At 40.1% G+C, this 21,086-nt stretch overlaps 1 protein-coding gene across 4 annotated transcripts in view; it reads left to right on the forward strand.

Annotated features, from left to right (window-relative positions):
• LARGE1 (LARGE xylosyl- and glucuronyltransferase 1) overlaps positions 1–21,086 on the forward strand; it is a 309,728-nt gene that overhangs the window by 242,835 nt on the left and 45,807 nt on the right. For all 4 annotated transcript variants that reach the window (XR_012995432.1, XR_012995433.1, XM_076338872.1 and 1 more), the window contains 2 exons: positions 10,139–10,251; positions 11,752–11,877. Coding sequence is in view for 2 of the 4 variants with exons in the window: in XM_076338872.1 (XP_076194987.1) it covers positions 10,139–10,251; positions 11,752–11,877 (239 nt within the window). In the remaining 2 variants the exon portion in view is untranslated. The remainder of the gene's footprint in view (positions 1–10,138; positions 10,252–11,751; positions 11,878–21,086) is intronic.

Here is a 21,086-nt window from a genome sequence, read left to right on the forward strand (position 1 = left end):
TCAAGGTCCCTCTGAATAGCAGCCCTATCCCCAGGGTATTGGCCACAGCCCCCAATTTGGTGTTATGTGTGACGTTGCTGAGGATGCATTCTATCTCATCTCCAGCTCATTAATCAGGATGTTAAACAGTATCAGCCCCAGTATCAACTCTTGTGGAACACCACTTGTAACTGGCCACCATCTGAATGTTTTATTGCTGAACGCAACCCTTTGAGCTTGGCAGTCCAACTTACTTTCTAGGCACCTTATAGTCCACCTATCTAAGCTAAACCTCAGTTTGGCTATGAGCATGCTAAATAGCTCCACACACACTTTCTTCTTACACAAATGCATCCCTATATTTCTGTTGTGAACCTAATCCTGTCCCTCTGTTACTAGAAGAGAAATGGTCATGCAGGAAGGATTGACCTGCAGCTGACCTTTGGATGAAATCATTGCATTAAAGTACATCGTGTTTCCTTTTTTAAAAAGCGCTGTGGTTAATTTTTAGGCCTGTTCATTCTGTGCTGCTGCTTTCCTTCCCCTAACCCATTTCTTAGGACGTTCTATTCCTTCTGAATCTCGTCCAGTCAATAAACTGCCCATTAAGAAGGGAAAAAAAAAGTTGTCTGGTTGCTTCTGAATGCAAAACCCCAAACTTCTTTGTCATCCTACTATAAAGAAATACCTAAGAGGCTGTTCAGCCCATGAGCCACATTTCCTCTATTGTTGCTAGGGCATTGACTGAACACCAGACCAAGAAAAGCTGTGACTGGTTCTTACTCATTGTGCCCATCCCTACAATTAGCCTTGTGGACTACTGTTAATATTAGAAACCAGCCAAAATAATTATCACCTGTGCGGGGTGCATTTTTCCTCTTCACTTAGTCCAAAGTGGAAACCTTGTAAAATTGTTGACATTTCAACCCCTATTAAATATGATGCTTTTGAGAGGATCAAAACAAAAACAAAAAAAAGCTCCACATAATTTAAAGCAATGTTCCCTGTTAACTTTCACTTTTTGCTGCTTTCTGAGGAAGGAAAAAACATAGGTAAGCATCATGGATAAGGTCCAGATCTGATATAAATGCCTGACTCTCTGAGTTAAATAGACCTAAGCTGATTTACAGGAGCTGAGGATCAAGAAACAGATTTTTTTCTTGTATAGGTGAGTGATTCTTTGGTGGAGAGTCCAAGAGAGATTAGTTTTGGAAGACGTACTTGCTTTCATCAAGGCAAATATTCAGTGAATTCCAGCAAACTTCCTCATTTTTTATCCATGGAAGCAAGCTTTGTGTGATCCCTTTTTCCAAACAAGCCTAGACAGAGAGGTTCAATGACTGGAACTCCCACACTGTAACCCTGTACAGTCTGTACTATTCTGTGATTCCTGTTCAGGACAGCTCACCCAAAGTCCAGTTACTCTGGCTTGATGTAGAGTTGTGACACTCACTCGCACTTCTGTGTTTTGAGGCACTGACATGTAAAATTGTACACTCAGAAAGAATGAAGAGACGCATGAGAATCAGTCCAGGATGGATAATCAGAGGAACATAAGCTCCAGGTTTAATACGGTTGTCAAAATACTTTGTGTGGTCGTTGGATGTATAAACAGGGACATTTCAAGTATGAGTGCAGGAGATATATTTCTTTTCTATTGCGTGTAGCCCTTTACTCCTGACATGCTGGATGTCTACACTGTCAGATAACTTAGCTCCCTAGTTCATTCTTCACTCTTGGCCCCCTGATCATCCACAGGGCACAGAAATTAGTTGGTACCCTGTCTTTCTCAGGGAGCAACCTCTCTTTTGTCAAGAAAAAAAAAATATATTGAGTGTAATTTGTTGATAGTTCACTCCAGGAAATATTTCGGGAAGGTAGTATGGATAGGACTACACTCCATTTGGCACCACTTTCCAGTCCTTCAACGCTGCATCAGAAGACTTCACACACTGTAATATTCCCATGTGCCCTGATGACATTCTCCAGTGCACACAACATAGACCCTCAGTTCCATGCTAAAAATTCTCCAATCTAGAAAATTGTAACATGGCTCTCTTTATTATGTTATTTTATATATATTATATATTTTATTATTATTATTATATTATATTATTATATATATTATTATAATGTCACACACTGAGAAATGCAAACAAAATAATTGTTATGTCTAAAAACTGAAAGAACACAAACTAGGCCCTCAGAGACAAGTACTATAGTATGAACATGGCCAGCCTGCTCAATAAAGAGCTAGACCCTGAATAGTGTGTGTACAGCCACTCCATAGTTCTTGATCTGGGTGCTAGGGATCAATTCTTGGACTGGATATATTTTAAAATGTAGATTTAGCTACTTGTCGGGGTCTAATCTCCACAGGTCAAAGAAGAATACTTATAAATTAACAAAGTTCAAAGAAAATACAGGAAAATTTCCCATAAAGTTGTGAAAAATGGCTCCAGGAGCTTATCTGGGACCGGGTCAAGGGATAGTTTGATCATAGCTTATTTGTATCTGCAGGAGAAAATAACGTTTTTTAATAGAGGGCTTGCCAATTTAGCAAAAGTTCAGCAAGATCAAATGACTGCAAGTTCAAAGACGTGTTCAAATTAGAAATAAGGGAAGTATCCTTCATCAGAATAATTATGCATTGGAATAACTTACCAAAGTTTGTGATAGATTATCCATTATTGTAATTTTTTAAATCAAGACTGAATGTTTTTTCTAGAAGTTATGCTCTAGTTAAAGCACAAATTGATTTTTGAAAAATCCTATGGCTTCTGTTATGCAAGAGCTAAAAATTATCCTTTCTGACTTTATCACTTAAATATGTATTTAACCGGGACTTTGTTTTCCTCTCAACTGAAGTCACCTAAGCACCCAGGCAAATGAAATCACAGGTAACCTGCCGTTTTAAGAACTTACTGCATTTTTAGTATTGAAGAGAGGAAAAGTTCTTTAAAACTTTGTAGAAATTTTCCACATTTCCCCAATGTCACTTTTCTTTTTAAGTCTCACATTTCAAAGTGCTTTATAAGATGTGTACCTGACCATCTTCTTGTTAGTGTCAACTTTTGGCACCTCCATCATGACTTCCAGACTTGTACAGAGATGCACACTGAGTAACTTTTGGGTGATATTTGTGCATGGCAGTGATGTGAGACGCATCTTTGAGACAGCTCTCCTCTGCTCCATTTAGATCGGTCAATGCCATTGTGCTACAGCAGATAGAAGCTGAAACTTCCCTCCTCTCTCCCTGTGCTGGTCTGAAGTGAGCTGTGTTATCTGAGGTTTACAACTTCTGGATTTTTTCGAGCAAAAACTTTCCCAATCTTTTGAATTTCAGGAGAATTTAATGATGTGCCTCTTGTGGTTTTTTTTTCCCTTCTTGGAAGCCATCTCCCTAGTTTACCAATTGAGAAGTCCCTGGAATATTTGCTTTCCACTGCCTTTAAAATGTAATCTCTGTACCCTATATGCTTACAAAGGTCAGGGAGTGCAAAGGCTATAAGAAAACTGAGGAGCTTTTTAAAACCCATGTAAGGAGCTTCTTCACAGGTGGTTTTCATCTCCTACAACTCTGTGCAGGGTTCAGAAAACAAAGGGATTTGAGAAAGGTTACTATCCTTACTGTCTTCTTTGATGCCCAGAGCAAGTAGAGCAGCTGGGAAAAACTCTAGCTTCCCTTTCTGATTTTGCTAATATTTGTTTTTTTGCCAGCCATGTTGTTTTCCATTATAGGATTTAGGAAAACTTTATCAGCAATTTGGGCAGGAAAGTGTATGACTTTGCACTGCTTGGGATCTGTGTAAGAGAAGGCCAATTTCTTCTGGTCTAAAGATGGTTTTTCTTTGCTGACCTCTGAGAGACCTGCAGAATTGTTAGTTCTCTTCACAAGACTCTGGAAGATAGGAGGGGAGAACATTACTTACCAGGATGGTTTTTAAGTAGCAGAGGTTTTCCCCCATAGACTTTCTAAAAGTCTGATGGCTCATGACTCCTCTCCTGTAGACCTTTTAGACTCCTGAATCAAGGAAATTTTTCTGTAGCAGCCTTTGGGGCTTTAAGAAAGTTGGAGAAATTCGCCCAGAAATGGAAGTCATTAAAGAGAAGATACAAAGCATATGTATCTTTTTTTCAAATTGCTCAGGAAGAACAGCATCTAAACAATAAAGAAACAATTAGGAAACTAGGAAATGCTGAGCTACAGTCAGTAGCTCTATAAGAAGTTAGAATCATGCTCGAGTATATCCTTCATCTTAATTCTGCCTAAGGAGAAACAGCATACGTCGGAAGAGGAGAACAAAGAAAATAGAAGTGTTCCATTTCATTAAATGGTCATCAGGAGGTGTAAACAAAATGTTTATAATGCTTCAAGGGGAACCAGGCTCCCAACAAGGTGACTGCACTGCATTTCAAAATGCACTTTATCACAGCTTCGCTTTCAATACATGTGCACAGAAAACAAGGGCTATTGCATTCTGTCACCATGCCCGGAGGGACACCCACTTTCCATTTCAAAACAGCTTCTCAGCCCTGTTCAGTTTTCTCAGAGAAAAGTTCAAATGTGGAGTCATTGTTTATTCTCAATTAACACATTGTGCATCCCTGCAAGTTTTTATTAGTTTTTTTACATTGTGAAAGGCTTTTTTGGAGAAAAAGGCTGGTGCATGTAAGTTCATAATTAAATAATGTATCAGGATACTCCAAAAATGTGTTAGAATGACAGTCCTTTGGTCATACTGTGTTAAAAGCTATAGACATACGCTATGGTTTTATTATACTGATGATACGGCTAGTCGAATTATGAGCAGCAGTTAGATAGATGGTCTCTAAATCAAGTGAAATAAATGCAGTGATTTTCATCCACACAAAGACTTAAAATGAAGATTTAAAAATGCATGCAGTGGCTTGTTGTGGATTTGCAGCTTTAATTCAATTTTTTTAATCCCTAACAGCCATACACTTGTGTTTTTCTATTTGTTCTTGATACTATGGGTGGAGAGCAGAGGCCACAGTCAGTGGTGTGGAGGTGTGGCCCAGTGGATTCCAAATGCAGTCCTTAGCAAAACTGGGCACTTGGGCCCTGATCCAGCAAAGGCATAGTCGCATTCCTAGCATTACACACTGTGACCACTTCCATTGATTTCAGGTACAATAAATTGGAATTAAAAGAACATGCATAAGTATTTGCTAGAGTACTAAGCAGTCAACACTATCATGGCGCTTCTCCTGGGATAGCGAAGCTACAAGCCCCTTCCATAGCACCTAAAACTGAACTCAACTTTTTTGTGCCAAATCTGTTTCACAAAACATGGTAGCTTACTGTTGTTTGCACTGCCTTAAATCTCTGGGTCAGTTACTTATTGCAGCAAATCTCCATAATGTCAGCCCTATTTAACATTATTTCTTACAGCATCTGAGACTCATTGGTTTGGTGTATGGTCTTTGGTATGCTGGTTAGGTATTATAAAATCCCAGTAATGTTTTTAAAACTCACTATTGCTTTATAATATATTTTGAAGTGTGTCTTGCCTGTCTTTCTCAGATATTGTAATGGTATCTACTTGCTATCTGTCTAGTTGGTTCACTGTTAATGGGATTAGTTTCGAGAAGAATTTTGAAAAACCTGACAAGGATAGGCTCTGAGATGCTGCTCACATAATATGGCATTGCCTCAACAGCTCACAAAAGCATCCTGTTCCACCGGAAAGAAACAGGCAAGGTAGTGCTTACAGAAAACGATCTCTTAGTAGCTACATTTTTTTTCCCCACAGCACTGAGTATTTTTTCAGCCACCTTAAAAGGGCCATTGTAATAAATCGATTGAGTTTGAAAGCTTGTCCAGTTTCACTATAACTTCTGTAAATGATTCTGTTCTATGTTAAAATGTTGTTTATTGCTTCCAGCTCTGCTATATATTCCTCTCTGAATTTCAGGAAAAGCCGTAGTCTGTATTCCTGAGGCAAGAGGTGGTGATGCTTGGTAGCATTCCAAGGGAAAATTGCTGATGTATCTGCAAACTTCCAATTTACTATTCAGAAAAATGAAATGAAATATATTGTTCTGGAGCAGATTAACAAAAAAAAAAAACCCAGACTATTTTGCTGAGATGGCTTGAAGCATCTACTGAAACCATTGCTTAGACAAATCATTGGAAAGACAAAAAATTTGATTCGGTTTGAATAAAAAAATGGGAAAAGGACAAAAAATTCAGGTGACCCCCAGAGTTTTGTTAGACCCAGAATGAAACATTTATTTTCCTTTTCGGGTCTTGTAACCATTTTCAATAAGATTTTTAATTTGTATCAATTTTGAAGTGAAAAATATTATTTTAGAATAAGTTGGTTTTTAAAATGTGCCAAAAAAAAAATTGCAGTATTTCCCAACTGAAACATTTTAGCCCAAATATGTTAATTCAGATTTTTTGCCCTGTTTTCTCCAATCTATTCACCAAATTCCTTTTTTTAGTTGTTTTGCTTTTGGGGCTGGGGGTTTTTGTGTGTGTCCTGAAATTATATTTTTGAGAAACTCCTTTGTTTGTTTGCTTTCCTGTTTGTTTGTTTGTTTGAGCAATTCAGAATCTGTCAGATTTTGGTAGTTCAAGCAAAGTCTCATCAAGCAGGGGGAGAAAATGCCATTCAAGTAAAAACTAGACTAGGATGTGTTCCACAGGTTTAGTAATAAAGCATTATTTTTCCAAGAGCTCTTTGAGATGTTTGCATCTCTGTATATGCCTGAACTATTTCCTCAGGATAAGGAAAATAGGGTGTTCTGTGGGTGATCATAATTTGTTTAATACTCATGAGACATTTGGGTTGCCACTCTCCTCTTTTCGTTTATTTGCTGCCAAGCTTTCCCTTTGTTTTTCTCAGGTAGGTTAGGGCAGGAAAATGCTGCACTCATCAAAAGATGAGAAGTCCCACTGCCTGGGGCCAGATGTTCATAAAATATTCCTTTGATTTTTTTTTTTCCTCCAGTCTCTTCCTCCCCCAACACAGCAGCTGAGAGTAAGTCCCTTTTCCCCTTATGTTCAGCTGTATGTCATCTTGAATTTAGTCTGAGATTTCAGTCAATTTGACTCTGAGAGAAGGAGGTCCTGAGGCAAATATTTCCCTTTCCTTATTTCAGACACTTTGCCTGCAGACTGATTGCGCAGATTGGAGTTAGTTCATTTGTTATGTTTGCTTTTGGTAACAGAACAATATAGAAGTAAAACTGAAGTGCTCTGTTCTGAAGAAAAGGTAATTTTTCCTCTGCATGAACTATTTAATAAAAGTTCCCCCCACACATGCTTTTGCTTTACTTTTGCACTAAATAACTCTAATTAGGTGAATAGTATTAAATTCTCCTCTTAGTAGAAATCTCTTATTCTCACTAATACTAATGAGTAAATATTTAAATTTGCTATAAATATTCTCCAGTAGTTATTTTTGCGGCAGCAGTAAATTAGAATTCCACAGTGCGAGAAGCCCTGAACAGAGGCTGAACAAAGGTGTTAAACCCAAGCCTGTAGGTGAATTAAAATAGAAATCACATCGAAATTAGTCTTGATGATGGAACATTAAAAGCTTGTGAATATTTTCAATAGCCATGATTGCATCACAATTTAATACATCCTTTCTCACATATATTCCAGTTTTTCCACCCCATCTGCCTCTTTTACTCTCAGCTGCTGCTACCATGACAGCCCCTCAGGACAGCATAATCTCTTTAGCTGCGATGCCGTAATCTCCTGCTAGCATAAAAGTGGAAGACAAAAAAATTGGAGAATACTGCACATATTAAAACATTTCCCCTTTTCCTCCTCAGACTGGAGGCTTAAAGAAATTAAGAAAAAATGTTTTATTGTCTATAAATTATAAATACTATAGAGTTAACTGAATCTTACAATTAGTCTTTATTTTTCTTAATAAAGAATATCCTCCGTTGTATTTCACTATTGAAACAAAGCTGACAGTTCTTGACAGCTGGAAAAAATCCACTGCCAGAGAGGAGCTTATCCCACCCAGTTTATTGCTGCAGCACAAGGAATCTGCTTCACATTGATCTGGAATTTCAGACGATGCACAGTGGCTCTCTTAGAAGCTAATGCACGCACACTACGTACACCAAATAGGCTTCGGTTATGCTGGAGAGGAGACAAACACACTGGCAGAAATATGTTGTAGCATGTTGTGGCAATACGTCCCTTTCCAGTCCAACAGCTGGAAGCAGAAAGGTTGACTGAAGATGAAAGGGGCTCCCTCCAGTACAGGTTCCAGCATCCTTGGGAACCAGATGAACTGAAATGGAAAACAGAACTAAAATAGGCCACAAAATTCACTGCCAGAAGAGGTTTTCTTTTTATTCATGCCAGTGCCAGGTTTTACTAGAAAGAAATTTGCCATGTCATAGAAACTGAAGACAGGAATGACCTGGAACCTCCTTTGTTCTATCCCAACCATTGCAGGATTGTTCCAGGTATATTTGCTAATCTCTGTGTAGTCTGATTTTTAAAGGCTCATGAAATAAAGCAATTTATCTGCCATTTTTAGGTTATTTCGCCACAAAGGGTTTAGGAGAATTTTTCTTAAGTATTCAGACTACATTTCCTTTCTTATTACTTTTAGTTTTATCGTCCTAGACCCCCTTGGGCAGCTTTTCCCAGTGCCTGCTTTTTGCCATTTCATATTCTTCTGTGTAGCTGTTATGTTTCTCTACAGTTGCCATGATTTATTTTTTGGTAAGACCTCTTGTAATGTCACTTGCAGATGTCATTACTATTCTGTTCACTTCCCCCTTCCACTAATGAAGACATGAAACAACACAGAACCTATCACTGCTCTTTCTAGGCACTTCCTGTCAACCTGCGAGGCTGCTGTTTATCGGTACTCTTCCTTTATGGTCCTTCATTTTGCGTTCATTCCCCATGACAGTGCTCTTATCTAAGTCTTTCCAAATTAATTTTTCAAGTAAAATTTTCCGAGACACTGCAGGAAAGGTTTTGCTGATGCTTCAATCCAGCTTCATTGCTTCTGCTGTTCTCCCTTCTTCTGCACTAGTGATTTTGTCCAGACAAAAAAGAACTGAGGGGTAACAATTCGTGTTGAGATACCTCTTTTCCGCCTTTGAGTGTAACTTTCTGATCCGAGGGTCCTGCTCTATGAATACTTGCTCCCTTAATGGCGAGCACTCTCAAAGGCTAGGTTGTAACCAGCATTGATAATGTGTTACTCAGAAAAGCCTCAGGGATTGGAATCAGATGTGTCAGGTGATTAATTTCTTACTAGGTAGAGGAAGGGCTGCAATTTCATCTTACGCAGTATATGTATTGCATCCTATGCAGTAAGTATCAAGGGCCAGATTTCACTCCACACACATTGAGTAAAATGTTTCGTATGTGTGACAAAATTCTCTTTGTCTCAGCATAATCTTGATTTCAGGCCAGATATAAATCAATTTAAATAGTGGGATTTTGGAAGAAGCAGATCTCTCTGTTCAGTGTGAAGAGGGCAGAAATGGAGTCATACTAGATAAATCAGGATTGTCTCTACCCTTTCCCTAGTAGACAGTGACTTGACAGAATATCCTCTTGGAGCCTGTAGCTTTTCAGAATAAGGAGTGGGGAGGGTAACTTCTGAGTGTTAACAGGTTCCTTCTTTCTTTCCTGTAGGATATTGTCTAATTCTCTGTGGAATAATAATGACCTTTGGATGGAGTTATCCTCCATCATGTGAATCACCTGTATTGGTTCATTTTGTAAGGAATAATCCCAATGCTAATCATGTCATAATGAAATCAAGCTTTATCAGTTAAGGAGACTGCTAGAAATACAACATCCTTCTCTTGCTTCTCTTCTTCACAGTTTCACTCCTCTTCGGCTACTTTAGCCTTCTTGCAAGCCTGTATAACCTAGCATTCATCTGTATGCCATCTCTCCATTTCTCCTCTGCAGCCTCAGGGGTTCAGGAAAACTTTCTTTTAGTGGCATCTTGAAACCTGAAGCTTTTTTTAGTCAACCTCCTGTGTTAGCACAGGGTAAGGACTGTAGTTTCCACAGGTAGATCTCAGCTCATGTCCTTGTTTTAACTGCTGAGTCAGCACATAGACAGGATGGGCCTTGACTGGCATGTGACATCATGGCTTCTCTTGTTCTCTGCACTGTGTTTTCGTTCAGGGGTTATCTTGCTGCTTCTCGATAAGTTACGGAAGATGAAATGGGAGCAGATGTGGAGACTCACGGCAGAGCGGGAGTTAATGAGCATGCTGTCCACTTCACTGGCTGACCAGGTGAGTAGGACATTGCAGACAAGTGGTACAACCACTACTCCATGGATTGAGGAAGGTAAGAAAGGGAAAGGGGATGAGATGTGGGAAAAGGCAGGGGAAGTCGCCATTTGTTGAATCATTCTGGTGAAAACATGGAAGAGAGGAATGGAGATTTACTCATGAGGTTTCTCTTACTACACTGACATTTTTACCTCCTCTGCACAGATGATTCATAAGAGAGGCAAATGGGGTTTTCAAGCTTTAATTTTCTGTCCTCCTTTCTTTAACATAAAACTGTCCAGACACTAGAAGTCCAAATATGCGATGTCTTTTCCTACTGGTTATTGTCTAAGCAGACTTTAGTTTCAAGAGTCTCCAGATATTTCTTTACTGTTTCTGTCAGATGAGTCTCAGCAGTCTTTTAATGTACTCCTTGCCACAACACCCCTGTGAAGACAAAACTGCTGCTGTTTCCCTGCCACAGGGAAACTGAGGCCAAGAGAAGAAATAGTGTACCTATACACAGAAATGCATATTTTCTCTCTTTGTGCTTCCTGCCAGCTCTCAGTTTTAAATCCAGAAACCCTGTTAATGTAGTACTGGACCTGAACCAGTAAGTCTTGCTCAACAGCTTGAGTGTATTAACTCAATACAGCATCATATTTAGATATTTCTACTGCTTTTGAGCTACATCTGGCTTATGACCAGTCACCACTAAGGAAGCATGCTGCTTAGTGTGCACATAGAGATGTGCACTTGTGTACAGTATCCTTACAGGTTGATCCAAAAGCTACTGAAGTTCTTTAAATTGATTTTTGCAACTTCACTGTGTTTTCCATCAGGTCCCGAGTTGCTGTCTAATACCTGCATGGGGCAGAATTTTGCAGAGTGGACCAAGGTTGCCTATGTCTTACCCTAATACCTTAACCGCAAGACTGTCCTTGTAACTTACTTCTCCAACTGGATGGCTGCATAGAGGCAGAACACGTTCTGTCCCTCACGGTGTAGGCTGTTCTGCAGATCTGTCCTACATGCCCGTTCCATGAAATACCTAGAATACTTGTTGCAACAATAAAGTGTTAGCTAAAATCCCACATAGTAATTCACCTTGAAGCACAACTGCCAGGATCACTTTCATCCCCTTTATTGAAAAGTGATGCAGTACTTAGTAACAGCAAGCAGTTTGTCATTTACTGCATATTACTCTCCCTGGTGACTAGAAGAGGAACCACATCTCTTTCCAGCAGTACAAGATAGATGTTTTGAAAACTTTGCTGGACTCCATTAGCTCTGTGTGTCAAGAGAGCCTGTTCCTCTTGTTCAGATCCACACGTCACCCCTTAGATTGATAGCACCCTCTGTGGAAACAGAATTATGAAGCAAGGTTTGCAGAGTTCACCTCACATAACCATTTGCATTTCTCCCTGTGAGGGGGAGGAGGACAGTCAGGTCGGGGAGGGGTTGAGATCAGCTCGCTGTAGCAACAACGTACCCAACTGTTTCTCTGGTTTTCTCTGCTAGGATATCTTCAATGCAGTCATCAAACAAAATCCCTTCCTTGTCTACCAGCTCCCATGTTTCTGGAACGTGCAGCTGTCTGATCACACCCGTTCCGAGCAGTGCTACAGAGATGTGTCTGACCTGAAGGTATGTTTTACAGGAGGTTGGATGGGTGGTATCCTTTGCATCAGAGAATACAGGACTCCGCTGTGACAGAAGGATGAAGTCCCTTAAGTAGGGGTGGAACTAACACATACAGTTTATGAGGACACCCAAGCAGGGGAAGCAAATATGACTTTGGCTTTGTGCATTTTGACTGCTAGAAAAGTCAAAGATGAATGCTGCTTTGGGGTTTGACAAAGTGTTAGAGAAGTGCTTTACCTTCTTACATTCTGTGCCTGTCGCCTATGCCACTGCGCCTTACTGCTGAGTTCCTGTTGCTGTCCCTGTTCTTAGCTCTTCCTAGCCAAAGAATACAAACCCTTTTTTTTTGTAGTGGACAAGTTTGAAACTCTTTAGTCAACAGCATTTAATGGACTGAAATTCACAAAGAGGGTTGGGCGGACCCTAGCTAGAAGTACATTAGTCAAAATTTAAAGACCTTGCATGCTTCATATTTAGCCTTTGCATACACTTAACCCAGCCACACTGCCACTCATTTTTCCAGGATTTGCCCTGGAAAAAAGGCTGAGTAGAAACCTATTAATTTAATAAAATGAAGCTATAGTATCAGTTTAATAGCACATTTTTCACTATTGTCCAGTAGAATATAAAAGCTGGGTGGATTTGAACAGATACGGGTAAATTAACATCAATTGTGCTGTGGTCATTTTGAAAGGCCAGACAAATGTAGCATGCAGAGAGTTCAGAATTGAAGCTGATTGAGCTTCTACCAGGTTTAGAATAAGACTGGCTGGCTAAACAGCGGTAGATTCCATCAGAGCAGACTAGGGGTGTCAGAACACAGTAAATATTAGGTAGTTTTTGGCGATTCATTTTAAAATTCAGTCAAGGTTCATATATTTAATTTATGTTTTGAGAATGCTTTAGTAAGTGAGGGTTAAAAAAAAAAAAAAAGAAAAACACAGAACCATAGAAGAGGTTGCAAGGGACCTCTGGAGACCATCCAAACACCACTCAAAGCAGGACCAACTTAGATGAGGTTGCTCAGTGCCTTGTGCAGTTGAGTGTCAAGTCTCCAAAGACTAAGATTCCACAACCTCCCTGGCCTCTTGTTCCAGAGTTTGACCACCCTCGTGGTGCAACATATTTCCGAAATCTAACCAAATTTTCCCTTGTAACAATTTGTAGAGTAACAGCAGGAGTATTCAATATGAACACCAGATACTGGATGAATATAGAAAATCAATCACCCTCAACACACTGATTTCAAAAGCTGCACTTTCCAAAAGACAGAAGATCTGCTACATGGGTTAACTGACCTGTCAAAGCTGGCCAGTATTGCTTGAATTTCATACATAAAGTATTCACAACCAACTATTCAGGTGTGGTCCATAGAAGACAGCTTTTAAAGGTAGATCAGTATACTGGTCAGTACACTGATCACTAAATGTTTTATGATAGATGTTTGTAGGGCAGGAACAATGCAGGGACTTAAAAGCATCATGGTTTTATGCCTTGTAACAAAGTGCTGGTAGAGATTTTAGTTCTGTGCTCATGTTGAGAATCGTGTATGACAGCAATTGCAAGGCCTGAAACAAAAGGAGAGATGTAGTAGCAGGGAATATGTTTTCTAGAAGATGAATTTTAGAAAAATACACCTCCTACCTGGGAGATATCCAGTATTTTTCTGTGAATTAGGGGCTGACTTTTATTCATATAATCCGCTGAGACAGTCAGATTGGATTCAGCACAGGGTTAAGACACATACATTTACATGAGCAAAAGACACTGAAGCTAATAACTGAGGATCTAGGGCTTGGTTCAATTGCCTAAACACAGTTTGAGTCACCAGAGATACCCTCAGATATCCGTATAGGACTGGCAGATACAACACAGACCTACAGGAGACGATACCCTTTTGGCAAGGCAGCTGATGGGCAGGAAGGATAACCCTAAGGTGCTTTCAGTGTTGCTATACATCTGTATTTAGGCACTGAATTGTGATCCCCACGAGTAGTTTTGGAGACTGGTTAAGCTCACCTCAGAGTAGATATCTGTCGACTAATCAGGCAAATCACTCTTTAGGCTCCATTGACTGTATTGCCTAATCTGCTTCAGGTGTGGGACATCTAGCTCATATGTAACACCTACAAGTAAGCATTTAATAGAAGTATCTTAAAAATAAATTGAATCCTTTCTTCATTGTCGATTAACAAATTCATGTTTACAAGTATAACTTAGGTTTGGTTGTTTATTACCGTATGTTGTATCACACTGTCAGTTCCATTACAGCATAGGCAATGAAGTCTAAGATGAATAATATCCTCCACTGGCTTTCTGGTCTGAGGTAATTAACTCAAAAAGGGGTGCAGACACATAAGCAATTTCTTCAGCTGAACGGGACTTATTCACACTGCTAAAATTATCCCCTAAATACTGAATCGGGGCTGAAATTCTTTGCTTTGAAAGAGAGGCCAGAGCCTTATCTAGTGCACATAAGCCCCCTGGTTTCAATAAAGCTCTTCCCATATTCAGCAGTTAAAGAACTGGCCCTCAGGCAGCACTGTTTAAAATTGTTCATACAATCAAAAAAAAAGCATAAACCAATTAAAGTTGTGAATTTGCATTATGAAAATTAGCAAAATTCTAATTCTGAAAGGAAACCAGCTTGTTTGGTATGTGGTCCTTTCAAAAAAGCAACAAATGTTGTTAGCCCAAGTTAGAAAATATACTCTTAAAATCACCAAAGTTAGTCAGTTCCATGGCATTTAATATAAACGGTATGACGCAACTTATTTGGCACATCCTGTATTTCATGGTAAGACTGGAATAAGAAACGAGGTAAAAGAAACCTCCAGGGTAAGAGGGAGAAAAAGACAGATTGTGAAGTTTGTACTGGAGGATTAAGAAGGATAGCGTAAGAGAGAAGGAAATGCAGGGAGAGATTTAAATTCCAAGGTAAAGCTGGCCTAGTCAAGTATTCCTCAGTCATATCAGACTGCATTCCTCATGTCAGACTGAAAAAGCACAGATTTAATTCCATCTGGCCTCAAAGTCCATGGGACTTGAGGATTTGTTATCTCTTACACACAACATTGTGTCAAATAAACTTAGACCCCCAGGCCTGGCTGCTGTTCGGGGCAGGGGGGGTGTGTGTGTATGTCTATATACACACTTCTTTGCTGCTTTGTTCACATCCATGCAAACATAGGATGACCAGCATACTTCTTGCAGGCCTGTGGAGCACTTGAACATTTCATATTGCCTGAAGAGGATTCTAATCACTTTTTTCTCTTTATAGCCCTCATTAAGTTGCATGTCTATCCATTTTATTGAATTTTTTTTTTGTACTGTCTTATGTTGGAGAAGGTCAGATGTTTGACTACTGCTGAACTCTACTTCCTTGCTGCAGCTGAGCAGCATATACAAATTTGGAAGGACTTGCATATGGGCATCTTTCAGAAAAGACGTAAGAAGAATAGAAATATTTATAACCAAATTCTGCATTGTTAGTGACCACTAATTTTATATCCATCTAAAGCAACATCAAAATAAGACTATTATTTTTATTCATCTAAATGCTTACTTACCTCCTGTGTCATACTATATAGTGCTAGAGGCCATACTGTATACAACTTGACTGAAGTCTGTGGGCTTTGTTCTGCTGTCCGTGGCATATGGAACCAAAACTTATGTAAACAATTACACTTACAGAAATCTTCCTTTCTCCACCCCGAGGGCACCTGTATTAAGGATGCTTTGCACCAGTCAAGAATGTCTTGAAATGAACAATTTTAATAGAAAACAAGGAGTGGGCTAAGAGGAAGCAGATGCCCTTTAATTCTTTTTGCCAAGTGAGCCAACTGCAGTCTCTAAAGGCCAGAGGTGTTTATTTTTGCATGGCATTTGTTACACCTTGGAGAAGCACTCAGGAGCTGTTATTGAAGACTGGCCAAAAGATGTGGAAGTGCTAATAGGCATTCTGTTCAGGCATCCACTGTCTATCTTGCCTATCTCAGCTCCTCAGATGGTCCCCAGTAGCCCACAATGTCAGTGGACAAGCATGTGTGCTGTAGGACCATGCCTTGCTGGGCTTCAAAGCCTGTGGGAATCTGCCTGGAACTGAGGGTCGTTTATGCATTACTTTTGCTGGGTTGGACCCTGTGTTTGCTTTCCTTTTTGGTAATAGTTTGTTCCTGTCTGTAAGGAAATCTCAATTACTATGATTTGGCACAAACCAAATGGCAAGAAAAATCCTATGAAATGAATTGTGATGCCTCTGACAATGAATTGTGACCTCATTGAATGAGTCAGTCATGAAGAGAAGTCTGGTTGTCAAGGATACAGATGCTATTTACATATAGAGAATCTGGTAATTCACAATCACAAAGATCAGATGCTGGACTCTTCAATGGAAATGTATCAAATTATTAGAATTTACCCCCCACCTCAAAATAGGAAAATGCTTTAAAACCTTTGATGGCTTTTCAAACTGGTTTTGAACACAGCTGATACAAAATTAGCAGGTAGATAAATAATTAACCTCATAAATTCCCCATTCTGGAACTGTGTTATGTGATTCACCGTGTCCTCCCTGGGAATGTCTTCCACACCAGGACGACTTTGTGAGATTGCTTACGAAAGTTTAAATGGCTTCTTGCCCATAACCCAAATACATCGTTTCAGATCTGCCTCAAACATGACCTATTGCACCTCTTTCTATCCCAGTGCCTGAGCCACCCCATGCTGCCCAAGCACCTCAGCACTGATCTGCAGCAGTTCTGGCATTCTGCTGCCTTGCACCTTTTAATGCCAACCAAGGAAGGGCTACCCTGAGAGGGCCTGTATCAGAAATAGTGTGGCCAGTAGGAGTAGGGAAGTGATCGTGCCCCTGTACTCGGCCCTGGTGAGGCCGCACCTCGAATACTGTGTTCAGTTTTGGGCCCCTCACTACAAGAAGGACGTTGAGGTGCTGGAGCGTGTCCAGAGAAGGGCAACGAGGCTGGTGAGGGGTCTGGAGAACAAGTCTTCTGAGGAGCGGCTGAGGGAACTGGGACTGTTCAGCCTGGAGAAAAGGAGGCTGAGGGGAGACCTCATCGCTCTCTACAACTACCTGAAAGGAGGTTGTAGCGAGGTGGGTGTTGGTCTTTTCTCCGAAGTAACAAGCGATAGGACGAGAGGAAATGGCCTCAAGTTGCGGCAGGGGATGTAAGGAAAAATTTCTTTACTGAAAGAGTGGTTAAACATTGGAACAGGCTGCCCAGGGAAGTGGTGGAGTCCCCATCCCTGGAGGTTTTTAAAAGACGTGTAGATGAGGCGCTTAGGGACATGGTTTAGTGGGCATGGTGGTGTTGGGTTGACGGTTGGACTCGATGATCTTAGAGGTCTTTTCCAACCTCAATGATTCTATGATTCTATGATTCTATGACTAAGGGCTCAAGAGGGTTAAACATACCCGTCCCTTGAATGAACATCGGAGTTAGCAAGGTGCTTCTGCTCTGCCAAAAAGGGAGCACTGTGGTATTATAGAGGTGTTTTTAGGGGTGTTTATGCAGGCAGGAGGCCTCTCTTTAAACATTGGTGCAGGAGTTGAAGGGAGAGCTGCAAGTCCTTTTAAGGAAAAATTGAGAACTTTGAAAAGTACAAGACAGGGACAGTTTGTCAGCTTACTGCCATACAGCATAGGCAGTAAGCTGGGAAGTAAAGTAATCCCTGGGACCATGGGCACCAAACCAGGCAGGGCAGGGATTTGAATCTCACATCCAAAAGCAGTGCCTGGACCTCTGGGTTGCTGGCTACTCCAATGTGAATCTTTTCCACTTACGTAGTTCAGAAATATCACTCTGTAACCTCCCAGATGACATTTCTGTGAAGTATTTGATCCTTTCTGAGGAAATTGGTTCTTTTATTAAACCATTCATTTCTGATAAAACGCAGTTTAAAAATAAAGTTTCCAGAAATCTCTAATCGAGGCATAACATGTGGTACTCGTTTGCAGTGTGACTTGGGGCATCTTTAAACTTTTCAATATGCGCCTGAAAAAAAGCCTATTGAGACGGCATTAAAGTGGCATATATAGGTGGCTTTACTATGCAGATTTGCTGAACATTTAACTCCTGTTGATTTCAGTGGGAACTGTCTGGTTACCTAAACAAGGAGTCTAGTTTTTAAGCAGGAAAGCTCCCCATCTACAAAATACCACTTTTACTTATTTACCTAAAGCGTGACGTGCTCATGGGCTTAATTAAGAACCTCTGTTCAGTGCTTTGCAAAATTAAACTTCTTTAGGCTTAAATTTAATCTTAATTTTTTCTTACTTTTTACCCCTTCAGCCTGGAAAGTAGGTATGTAGGTATACAGGATATTCTGTATTCTCTGATTTCGTAAGGGCTGAAGCAGAGTGAGAAATTATCAAGATGTGTCTTTGTGTAAAAAATAGAAGAGATTGTGGTTAAGGAAACACTTGGCCAAATACTTCTTTTGGAGAGAGAAGATGCTTCAGGGGAAAAATGGATAAAGGTACCTATAGAAATAATGTTGTGTTGAAGCTTATCATTTAGTGGTTTGAACATCAGATTCGAAATATTTAATCTCCCCAGAGAAGACAATGCAGCTGGTAACCTAAGGAGGTTTGCTGGGATTTTTGTTTTCAGTGTATTTCCATGCAGATAACTGACCTTAGAGCTCTCTCCTACACTCCACCAGCATATAACATCCTCTGTTACCTTCCATCTCAGATCCCATTGCCAGTCTACAAGGCTCCAACTGTGTCATCATTTGAGTGCTTTGGGTCAGAATCTGGTGAATAAATGGGAACTATTGGTGCAGTTAGCCTTTTTCACTAGGTCACAAGTGTATGGAAGTATTTCAGGAGGCTGGCTGAGCATAATCAGTGAGTGGTAACGGTTGCTGATTAACTAGGATGGTATTAACAGAAATGTAGATAGTGCCAAGTTGCTTAATGACGACTAACCAAGTGTTAAATAGATGTGGAATTTTAAGTTCTGATCTTTCAGTACTTAAATGGCTAAATGAAGATTAAGGAGCGTATTTTTCTTAGTTCTCAGGAGCCCTTGATCAAGAGTGGGAAGGATCCATGGGACATCCTGAATGCTAGCACTGTTCCTGAGGTGTCCACCTAGATAATGACACTGGAATTTTATATGTTCTAGCTGCAGTTTCCTCTGTAAGCCAGCAAAGCTTTGGAATAGCTTAGAAACCAGGAGGGAAAATAGAAGAAGAAATAAACACAGTATTATGGTGCTATTCAGTCTTTGAAAGGAGATGTTGTAGTAATGAGATTTTTAGTTTCTAGATTCACTTTCTCTTTTTAATGTTGAGATAACACTTGCTCAGTCTGCAAATAAAGTGGATTCTAAGTTTGACTTTTTTTTTTCCTTCTGATTTCCCTGTAGGCTCTTTCCAACTGTTTTTTTTTCTCCAATCAATTCCCTGTTGCCCACAATAAAGTTTCTAACATAATGGCCATAGCTTTACCTGTGCAGCCCTTTGTCTTCATCATGTACCTCACTGAAACCCGTGACAGGCTATGCAAGGATGTCTTGGCCTGTACAACTTCTGCTGTAGCTGATGGTGCAATAGACCAAATCAGACAGCTACAGTCAGAACTGAAGGTGAATTTGTGGGCTGACAGCAAAAAAAAGAATACGGTCTTTGGATGTAGCGTTGTATGTCAATGGTTAAGAGTCTTGGTGCTTTTTGAAACCTGCTGTTCTTTTTTATGCTTTCATGTATCACATGATATTTATCTAATCATGCTACATTTGAAAAGCAGCCTGCTTTTTCGCTAGACCTGTTCTGTGGTTTTCCTACCTCAGGTCATCCAGATGGTTGCATAGTTCCTTGGTGTTCTTTAGCCGCATTGGCGTGTGCTGTCTTTCTTGATTAAAAAATCAGCTTTTCTGGAGAGTCATCAGCTCCATTCAGCTTTCTTCAGTTCACTCCAGGCTCCCCTGACATCTGTACACATGCAGCATTCAAATCTGATCAGATCTGAACCACCAGCTAGGCCCTTGACACTTACCAGCTTTTACACACACAACAGATTTTGAAGCACGGCAGCAAAGAGCCTCTACGCTGACAACTGCAGTTTTCTGGCTTTGACATCATCCCACACACAACTGGGTAGAGGCATCAACACCAGTACTTGGTTGTGATGTGACATAGTGTATGTTGATGGGAAATTCCTGCAGCACCGGGGAGCCTGTCCCTTAACAGTTACTGAGTTTATCATCATTAGCCATTTCTGTGCTCATGGTCCCCAGGGTGAGCGGTCAGAGCGCTCAGCAGGGGGATAGGATGCTCGTGAAGACATCCAAAAGGAAACTCACATGAAGTGTAGGAATAGTAGGGAGAACACACAGAAGATTTTTTCTTAGCAAGTATTTTTTGTCCCATTTGCCAGCTTCTCAGCTTTCTTTGATCCACTCTTAAATAAGTGCAAGTTACCAGCAGACAGTTTCCATTCTATGCCTGCTTGTAAAAATGCATACTAGTACTCTGTAAAACTGTTAAGCAGCCCTTTAGGTTCCTTCAGCCCTATGCTTCTGTTACATGTGCCTGTTGCCCTAAGGTAGGATTCAGTCATCGAGATCTTTTTGCATGCATTTAATGCCTTTTGCTGCAGTTAAATGCAATGGATGAAATATGTCAAGTTCTTTTCAAAGAAAGGAGATTTTGAAGATCCATTTTTCAGTGGAGGAAATCTGTCATCTTAAGTTTATGTCCTGACCTACCTAAAGCTCCTTTTGTTTCTGTGGTGTTCTGTATTTTCAGCACACGTTGCAGCAACATGTTATTGCACAGTTAAGCTACACTTCCGAACATGTGGACAAATGTAAAACCAGCAAAGAATGTAGCATTACCTGGGAAAAATATCTACACCAAGTATTTTTGTCCAAATAATTTCCCAGATTTATACAGTGTGTAGAAGCATCATGATCTTGATTTAAAGTATTCCTATAACTGGAAGAAGTGATTTGCCAATTTCTGAGATGATCTTTTTTCCCTACGGTTGCTTTTCTGTAACTGCATGTATGGTTTTCTGACATCCTAGTAGCCTCAGCAGTGAAATACCGGGAAGGGATAAAGCTTTCCCTATCAGGAGATATTTTCATTGGTGTTGGGTTTGTAGAAGAGAGTGCCATAGCTTTTATGGCAGTATAAATACTCAGTGGAGAGACTATGTTGTTTGCTGAAGTTAGTACAGGAAA

This window comes from Aptenodytes patagonicus, chromosome 1 (genome assembly GCF_965638725.1).
Source record: "Aptenodytes patagonicus chromosome 1, bAptPat1.pri.cur, whole genome shotgun sequence".
NCBI classification, from domain to species: Eukaryota; Metazoa; Chordata; class Aves; order Sphenisciformes; family Spheniscidae; genus Aptenodytes; species Aptenodytes patagonicus.